Source organism: Lytechinus variegatus, chromosome 19, assembly GCF_018143015.1.
Source record: "Lytechinus variegatus isolate NC3 chromosome 19, Lvar_3.0, whole genome shotgun sequence".
NCBI classification, from domain to species: Eukaryota; Metazoa; Echinodermata; class Echinoidea; order Temnopleuroida; family Toxopneustidae; genus Lytechinus; species Lytechinus variegatus.
The window spans coordinates 5,072,471-5,082,837 of NC_054758.1; the positions used below are offsets into that span (position 1 = coordinate 5,072,471).

At 37.6% G+C, this 10,367-nt stretch overlaps 1 protein-coding gene across 1 annotated transcript; it reads right to left on the reverse strand.

Annotated features, from left to right (window-relative positions):
* Positions 1–624: 624 nt before the first annotated feature.
* Positions 625–7,615, reverse strand: LOC121406143. The gene is made up of 3 exons (XM_041597161.1): positions 6,951–7,615; positions 3,125–3,291; positions 625–2,304 (listed from the first exon to the last, which is right to left on the reverse strand). Exons 1-3 carry the CDS (start codon positions 7,074–7,076, stop codon positions 1,656–1,658), a joined length of 942 nt encoding a protein of 313 aa, XP_041453095.1. The 5' UTR covers positions 7,077–7,615; the 3' UTR covers positions 625–1,655.
* Between the last annotated feature and the right edge of the window lie 2,752 nt (positions 7,616–10,367).

The following is a 10,367-nucleotide window of genomic DNA, read 5'->3' on the forward strand; positions in this document are numbered from 1 at the left end:
CTGATTTGTATTCGATAATTAGATAACTTATGCATATTGCATACCCCTTCTTTATGTTGAATTTCAATTCGTCATTTCTCTTTGTATATAGGTGTATATCTTTAAAATAATTGGAGATCTATGTATTGATGTATTACTGATTTATACGACATACAGTTATGAATGTTTATGTTATCATTGTGTATACTTTAAAACAAAATATTCATGCCATATGAATGAAGTTTGTTAATAATTTCAAATTCAAATATCACTCTCGCACGCACCCCACCCCGAGATTAACCATGTCAATGTCCTTTTTCCACAGCGACGGACATCATTACCACACTGGGGCCCCTCAGCCACTTGTCAATATGTAACCTAGCCTCTTCTACACATCCTTATTCTGTTATCCATTCTCAGCCTCCCATCACTCCGCCCCCCCCCCCCTTCCGCCCACACGCACTTTTTTTTTTACTAGTGCAAACCTAGTCACCAAAAATGCGTAAAGCATTTCCATTTATTTGAATGCAGGATAAAAGACCACAGGTTCCGTGGCTTGGAATCGAGCCCCGGGCTTTTCATGTTTAGCCAGGCGCCTTAGACCACTCGGCCACGGCACCTCCACACACGTACACACCACCCACACCCACTCACCACATACTAAGCTGTCGTGGGAGAAGCAAACGAATATGGAGGGGGGAAATTGATTAAGTCAACGTTTTGGACATTGAAGAATGGTGAACACGTACATTGACAGGCACGCTCGCACGTCAAACCCACACCCACAACATTGGTAAACCAACGCACATTACGCACATATAATATCATGCGATTATAATCAGAATTGTGGAATTTTGTTTGTCCGAGATTTTTGAAATACGGGATCATGACCATATGCATATGTATTCCGTCGTTGACAGCAAAACCCTTCATTTCGTTCACATTCGCAATTCAAGATACTAACAAATAAAGATGGAACATAATATCAGGCATTATTTGAATAACATTGTGATTGAATATGTTAGAGTTGTTAAAATATATTTCTATTTCATTCATTGTCATTTACATGTATGCGCTTTATTTAGTTTGTCTATGAGTACATTAAATTTAATCATACATTACACTTTAGATTTACGGAAGTTGTGTCTGTATACAATGACTAAATGTGTATAGGCTGTTGTGAATTTACGACATTGAAATTATCACTTTCCTCGAATCCAATCGAGATATATGGGAACTATAGTGGCTTGATATTGTTTCGCGTAATTAAGTTGTTAATTAAATGGTACTATCCCATTTCATATAAAAAGGGCATTATGTTTTCTTACAATAAAATGATTCTAAATCAATATAGATAATTTTTTATGAAATAAGATAAGTGATTTCATATAAAAATAATTTTCATTCAAAATATATTTTATATCAACATTTGAATGAGCCTTGAACATTTTAAATGTTAAATCGCCATTTAAAAGAGCCGATAATATTTCTGAAAATAGTTCAGGAATAGAATATATTTCTTGCTTAATTCAGTTATCTGGTTAGGCCAGGAAATAACTTTGAATATTGAGTCCTTCCTTGGCCCTCTTGAATGGTCATTTACTATATTTCATTCTTGCCAGAGTGTAACCAAAAATTACGCAAATTTTCAAATTCATCTTTGAAAGTGTTCTTATTTAAACCTTGATTCGATGCTCGTACATCTCAAGAAAAGAAGCCATCGTCTTATCTATTCCTTTTATGACGTCAGGGGTCATTTTATCACGTGGCATAGGCTTGTTTGGTGGCATGAAGCACGAGCTGTTCATAGCCCTTCCATAGAAATCGACCATGTTAAGCAACTGGTCGTCACCGCATTGCTTCCACGACTTAAAGGTGGCGAGAGACGAGTCCCAGTGCAGGAGCGACTCGTCAAACGGGAGGCCGACCAACTCGCAGTACTTCATCATGATTTCTTTAGGATGCGTCAAGAGATCGTCGGCATCGATGACGATGGGGTTCGGCTCGATCTCCTCGCGTACGTACTTCCAGAAGTCGTAGACGTCGGTGATGTTATAGCTGTCTTCCATGTGCGGACAATCGCGCAGGAGATCGAAGGTGTTCTCGTCGGCTGCCTCGCCGTGGAGAAGGCCCTGAGCTTTGAAGTGGTGGAAGTAGGAATTCCGGAAGGACTGGAGAGCCTTTTCGGGTGTTCTGATGAGAAAGGTGTGACGGAATCCCCTGGGAAGGTATTGGTGTACCTTCTCGTTCATAGCTAAACACATGTCTTTGACGAACACATAGCGACCTTTTGCTCCTTCTAATCTCGGCTTTACTTTTGCGTATCTAAAAGAAATAAAAACAAGAAAAAACACAATATATAAACGACACGGATTCATGATATTACATATTCTACTCCGATGTCCATAGTACTAGTTGATCATAGTTGCATGTTAATGGAACAGGAATGACCGCAAGTCAGGATAAATTCAGTACTGAAGTTGTAGGCGAAGACCCATTATGATGATGATGATTGTGGTAGCGATATTGATGATGGTAGTGACGATTATGTTGATGGTGGGTGATGATGATGATGACGATGCATGATGGTGATGTTGGAGATGATGGTGGTGGTCAGGTGGTGATGACGACGATGATGCATGATTGCCATGGTGATGGAGATGATGATGGTGATAGTAGTAGTGATGGTGATCACATTGGTGATGATGATATAGTGATGTGATGATGATGATGATGATGGCAACGATGATGGTGATTTAAATATTGATGACAGTTATTGATGATGGCAATACTCATACTGATTTCATTACAAATCCCTCCCCCTTATAATGAAGACAACAAACGCGTATGTAGCATTCCGACTGTCATGCGATCCATTAGAACGCCTTCATTGTTTTTTCGTAGCTGATTGCGAAAATTTGTCTACGATCAATATTACCAACCACCACGACTGATCTGATACGATTACAAGACTACGATCATTTCACGATTAGGACCATGGTTTCAATTGTGACTCGAATCATGACAGTGTGAACTAGCTATAACAATCCGGTGGTGGACTTTTGCTTGTCAAATTTCTAGGTCATTCCCCCTCTTGAAAAAAAAGCTATATAGATCCGCCTCTGAAATCTATAGAATTACATACACGATTCTTTCAGTGACAACGTTACTGGCAGTCATCTTCCTCATCAACTCCGTTGTCTTCTCAAAGACCTCCTCATTGCCCTCGAGCTCCATCGGGAGGTCGACGCCAAGATGATACTTAGCCTCCTTTGTCGACAAGAAACAGTAGACAAATGGTTCGGACCATACCTAATAGTAGAGAATAAGAAAAGAGAACATTGGTAGGAAAATGTTGCACCTGTCATAGTTTGTCTCAAACCATGGATGATGTACCCGGGGAGCGTTTTATCAACATTTCCGACTGAAAAGTTGTCATAGGACTAGTAGACTCGTTTTCATACACCTACAATCAGACTCCAATCACGTAAGAAAAGTGCAGGCCTGTAAACCATTTTTTATCAAGGTTTTTTAAGTTAACGCCCTTATGACGTTGCGTACGTAACATGCCTTGAAATAGATACTCTATTTACCTTTTTTCCGGGGGGGGGGAACCACCCATGATATCCACTTGACATGCCCCCCCCCCTCACGCCTAGATGTCGACATTCTTACTGTCTTGCCAGCGGCACACAGTGTATGCACATTCTCTACTCCATGAAACCCTGACCTCATCTGGGCCCTGTCTTACAAAGACTATTACGATTGATCCAATCAATCGTAACTGAACTCTATGGAAATCCATCAGTTCCATAATTTTTCTCTACAGGAAATTTGCAAAATGTCCATTGCTAACAAAGGAGAACACACCAAATTGTCAAGAAATCAATGAATTTATGGATATACATTCATATCTAGAAATATTTTGAACAAACATGCATTTTATATGTTGACTTTGATGGCTTTCTATGGTTGCGATTGATCGGATCAATCACAGCTCTTTGTAAGACGGCCCCTGGAGTATCTAAATATACAGTGCGTCCCAAAAAAAACTATACACTTTTGAAAAGGCTGCCAAATAAAAAAAATATAGCACGTTGGGGGAAAGACTTGTAGATATGGAAAGCCAATAAAGTCAACTTTCAAATGACATCAAAAAGTTGGAAAATTATTCATGCTTGAGCGAGCACTACCCACTGAAACAAAGGGTATCAAAATTAGGGTGGGCTGAATTAGCCTTCCAATTTCTTTCAGGTTTTAATGTTCGGTACTTGCAAAGTCGAGGGATATTTGGTGAATTAAAGATCAGATGTGATCATTTTGTTGTTTGTGAAAATTTAATGCGTTATTAAATTAAAATTTAATGCATGAGTGATCATGAATTGTAATTTTTAGTGCAGAATTTTGTCTTTATCATGTGGATCTCAACAATGTGTTCATGACACTCAGGAGAAGAGGGGGTAATATGACTTAGGTTGGTGAAGTACGTTGATGGGATAAAGGTCAACAGAACATTTAGTAAACCCTCCCTTCATATCTACCCCCTCCCCCACTTCTCTCCTCCTGAGAGACTAAGCTTGGCTAGGCTGGGCAGGAATTAGCCTTACAATTTTTTTGAGAGGTTAGTCCTTTGAAACTCACAAAGCTAATGCTATTTATGAGTGAGATAAGTTATGGTTTTTTAGGCAAATTTCAAGAGTTACTAAAAATGAGTGAACAGGAATTTTAATTTTAGTGTAGCATATTCATCTTGTGGACATCAGAAGTGTGTTTGCGAGAGTCAGAGTAATGTGATGGTACCCGTTACAGGCAAGGGGGCGAGATATGCTAAGACTTGGTTAAAACTGGGCATTCCTCTTCTTTTTGTCCTTTTACAAATTAGAAATCATATGTACCTCCCCTCTCCACCTCCATTTCCCAGCCCCCCCCCCCTCTCCCTCTCTCTCTCTCACTCCCTGGATTGTAGCCTATTCAAAACTCAGTTTTTTTATTGAATGATTACCAACTGCCAAGTGACCGGTGGCTGATGGTCATTTTTTTTATTGAATGATTACCAAAAAATTTTGTGATTATGATGATTAATGAAGTAATTTACTGAAATAACTGAATGTTTGATTGATCACATTACACATTCAATGAGTTGATTTACTGATAAATTGTTGATTAAATGATTGATTGAGGAAAAAGTTGATACAGAATTAATCATTAAATCAACATTCTGCTCTGGACTTCACGCGTACATGACAATAGCCATCAGTCTCTCAACAGGAGGGGAGGGCGGAAAGGGGGGGGGGCAGGGGATGAATATTCCGTTGACCCTTATTCCATCAACCTACTTCTCCCACTGAAGTCCTATCTCACCCCCTATTCTCCCGACTCCCATGAACACATTGCTGAGATCCATATGATAAATATGAAGTGATGCCCCAAAAGAGCTCCAAATGATAGAGTTGAAATGCTGCCTAAAAGTGTAATTTATGTTCACTCATGCATTAAATTCAATTTAATAATTTAAAAAATTTGCTTAAGCAACCAAAACTGGTCACGGTTGATCATTCATTTATCACAACGCCCTTAACTTTGCAAGTTCGAAAGGATTTGCCTCTCAAAAACCGACATAAATTGGAAGGCTAATTCCAGCCCACCCTAATTTTCATACCCTTTGTTTCAGTGGGCAGTGCTCGCTCAAGCATGAATAGTTTTCCAAGTTTTTGGTGTCTTTTGAAAGTTGACTTTATTGGCCTTCCATATATGTAAGTCTTTATCCCCAAAGTGCTACATTTTTATTTGGCAGCCATTTCAAAAGTGTATAGTTTTTTTGGGGACGCACTGTAGTGCCTTCATGCACTGTAAAAACTGTGGTGTTAAAACTGACACCAATTGGTGTTAATAGAGGACCACTCCCTGAGGTGTTAAAATAACACCCTAGAGATTGAACATAACACCAAAGACTGTAAATGTAACAACCATAGGTGTTGTAAATAACACCTATAGGTGTAAAACTAACACCACCAATTTAACACCGGTGTAAAATGACTGGTGTGGTCCTCTTTGTACACCGCTTAACACCACAGTTTTTTCTGTGTGGCATCCTACATTTTTAATAGACATCGATAAACTCGTAAGTTAAGAGCGACTTTAAGAACGACTGGTGAGCCTTTCTTACGCTCTAAACCATCGCCAATTAATATGCCATTTGCCAATAGAAAGGATCACCAGTCGTTTTAAAGTCGCTCTTAACTTACGAACAGCTTTATGAAACACCCACCAGAGACTACCCACTAAATGACTGCTTATCATAGCCAACAAACCATAAGAAGAGAGATTCGGACGGCCTACCAATTATACAGGCATGTCATGGCTAACATTCAAGATAAACAGCCACAATTTGTTCGACCTTTTTTTAATTTCTACTTTTGATGGTACCTAGGATTCTCGTTACTATTGCTACTACTATTACTACTACTACTACTACTACTACTAATACTACTACTACTACTACTACCACTACTCCTGCTGCTACTGCTGTTACTACTACTACTACTACCACTACTATACTACTACTACTACTACTACTTCTACTACTACTACTACTACTACTACTACTACTACTACTACTACTACTGCTACTACTACTACTACTACTACTACTGCTACTACCACTACTATACTTCTACTACTACTACTTTTACTGCTGCCGCTGTTTTTGCTTTACCATTGTGCTTCAATATATAGTTGTCTCTAGGCCTTCTACTACTACTACTACTACTACTACTACTACTTCTACTACTACTATTACGATTACTACCTACTATTACTAATACTACTATTATCTTTATACGGGAAGTGCTATACTATACTATACTATACTATACTAATTTACTACTACTACTACTGCTGCTGCTGTTACTTTTACTACCTCTATTACTATACTGATACTACTGCCATATTCTAGTTCTTCTGCTTATTACCTCCACTCCTTTGATGAAACTGATACATTTCGTGAATGCAGTTGACACAGTTCTCGGGCTACACCAAAGGAAGACCTTTAGCTGCTCCTTGGTTTCTTCCAAATCATTTTCATTCATGTCACTCATAAGTTGGGACAATTATGATATCAAATAAGCTTGAAGTTATCTGTTCCTAAAGTAACTACCAACTTCTGCTTCACATTTGGAATCTTGTTGCTGGTTGCAAGCAGTACAGTCCATCTATTTTCCTGAAGAAAATAAACTTCTCACAATTCTTCTCTGCACTCAAAATTCCGGTTGTTTCTTTGGCCAATAATGAGAACCATGGAAGATTCGATGAGTACGTACCAGTTATATTTAGTTCCTTATAGAATTTTTTTCACCGTTATCAGGTTTTCGTTGATTAGAAGCCTTCCTTTATGAGAAGTCCTGATCTGGACTTTGAACATAATTATTAATAAGTTGTCAGTTTAGTTGTTCCATTGGTACGCGTTCTGCAAAAATATAGGTCTTTATACGTGGCTGATTTTCCAGATGTGCCATTGAAGAAGTCAGCTCGATCACAGCTATTATGTCATAATTTAATATATTCTGCTCTCACTGGCAAAATCCCCCTGACTAAACAACTCAAGCGAAGTGTATCAGGTAGAGAGATACGTAGTTCTTCTCGATATTGGTTTGCTATTGTTATCTATAGTTAGTTCGATGCCTTACGTAATATCTCTTAGTTCAAGAGGGAAATGGTTGAAGGATCAATACGGTGATGTCGATAAGAGGTCAATATATTGGTTTAGTCTAGGTCTGTCCTTCAGATATGCTGAAGAAGCTCATTGTACTGACTAGAATTTCCAGGCAGGGTGGTGTTCGCGGGGGGGGGTGCAATTGGCAGGGTAGGAGCCAGTGGCGTGTACTGAGGGTCATATGGCATGGGGGGCACCAGCAAAAATTTTGAGTCACTTAGTGGTTGCGCGAAGCACGCTCTTAATTGCCAGGTGTACTGAATAAATTTTAAGGACTGTGCCATGAAAGGGATATGTATCTCTTTGATCAAATAATGCGAGCGCGAGCTAAAAATATTTGACATTCAGACCTAAAAAAGGGACATTATAAGCAATTTTTTAAATCATGATACGTGCCTGTGTCACTAAACAAACAATGCGAGCGCAAAGCGCGAACTAAAATTTTGGTATATATTCACCCCAAACAGGGACATTTTAAGGACTATTTTTAAGGAATTCAAAGAGCATACATATCTCACCAGTCATCTAATGCGTGCGTCAAGCGCTTGCTGATTTTGTTAGAATTGCATCCAAACACATGAAGCACTTTTTTCACTCGTTGTAATCATGAACATGAGACGTATCTCACTAATAAAATATTGCAAGCGTGAAGTGCGAGCTGAAAGATTGTGAAATTCAGACCTGAAGAGTGGCATTCTAAGGCTTGTTTGTAATTTGTTATGATAAAAACAGAAAAAACATAAATATTTCACTAACTAAATGATGCGGCACGAAGCGCGAGCTGAAAATTTGTTATACAATATTCAGACCAGAAAAGGGAAAATTTAAGGACTGTTTTTAGGAATTTATGAAGAACAGATATATCTCACCAATCCACTAATGCGAACGTAAGCACTAACTGGAAATATTTTATATTCAGACTTTATAGGGGCAACCACTTTCAGTAGTTTATGAAAACGAAGCATGTCTCTACATTCTAATAGTAACACCTCGACTCGAAGTGCGAGGAAATATAAATTATTTGGTGCATATTAATTGACTTGAAAACGGGATGTTTTAGTACAACAGGATTATAATATGCCATGCGAGCACCAGGAATGGTGTACACATTAGCCCTCAGCGATTTATGTTAAATAAAGTTATGCAATATTTTATGTAATATAACATAATATATATAATGTAACTTAATATAATACAAAAATACGCTAGTTTATTCCTCTACTTCGTCTCTCCTTTTTTTCTCCCTCTCTTTCTCCTCCCCCTTTAGTTTCCAGCCGAAGGGGGGGGGGGGAATGGGACACGTCCTCCCGTAGTTACGCTACTGGTGGGAGCCGTCGGCAGAAATTTTGTTAAAAGGGACTACGAGATTTTTTCTGTATAACTTGCTTCATCATTACCCCAAAAAATACTAAAATTAGTTATCACTACAAAAACGTTGTAAATTAACCTTTGATAGGCATAGGAACCAGCATTCTTAATAGCCCCACACCAAGTCGTCAACTTCTCGTGTATAAGTTGCCGGTCCGCTTTATTACCCATAATGCAACATTCTGAGTCTTGTAATATATAGGCCTACTTTAATAACACACAAATTCACTGCCAAGTGCATTTATATACACATATATATATATACATATTTATAGCAATAGTATCTCGAAAGCTATATTTTTATACTAGCTATTTAGAGTCAACAGGAGTGTTATAATTCACACCAATGCAATTTAATGTATACAATTCTATACTTTTTTGTTACTTAAGATTTATATTTATATTTTATTTCTGACAACAAAAAATTGTAAGCGCTGTGAAACTTTTTGTGTGTAGCGCATATAAACGTTATTATTATTATTCAATCTTTCCTGATTCGTCTCCCCTGGCTGGATAGAGAGGGGCTTTTCTGTTTTTCTCTATGCCTTCCTGGCCGTGCTTCCTGGACCCGCATATCCCCGATGTTGTCCTTTCATTGATTTTATTGAAATTGATTTCATGACAAGGGGAAGAAAATATGAATATTTCATATATGATATAATAGAATACAAAGTGGGTGACGTCATCAGCCCCCTCATTTGCATACTGACCAGGATGTGCATATAACTGTTGTGTGAAATCAATCGAAATTATAAAGTCATAACTTTTTTTATTTTACATCCGATTTTGATTGAAAAATTCAGTGTAATGCTTCTGTTTTTTTTTTTCTCTCTTTTTTTGAAATCAAATTTTGTTGGGTAGGACCTGCATGTCCGACAGGGCTATTTTATAAGTGTAGATATTATAGGGCATCACTTTTGGTATGTTTGTATGTATGTTTTATTTATTTGAATACGGGATAAAAAAAAACCTGCTTTTAGCCGCAAGGCTGTTTTCCAGCAAGACCGTACATAAAAAGTTGAAAAACATAAAACAATCAATTATAAATCATGAAGCAAAATAATAAATACAAACATTTGAACAGACATAAGTTGAATTGTAGGGCCTACATGATAAAAATAAAGATTTGAGATCAGAAAATAAGAACTAAAAAAGCAACAAAAAATATATAAATATATACACATTTTAAAACAAACATAAGTACAATCAATATACATGATAAAAAATGGTGTTTTTTTTTATTATTTATATATTCATATATATAGAGTTGATATTTGATTAGCGTATATCGTACTTAATTATTTGCTTT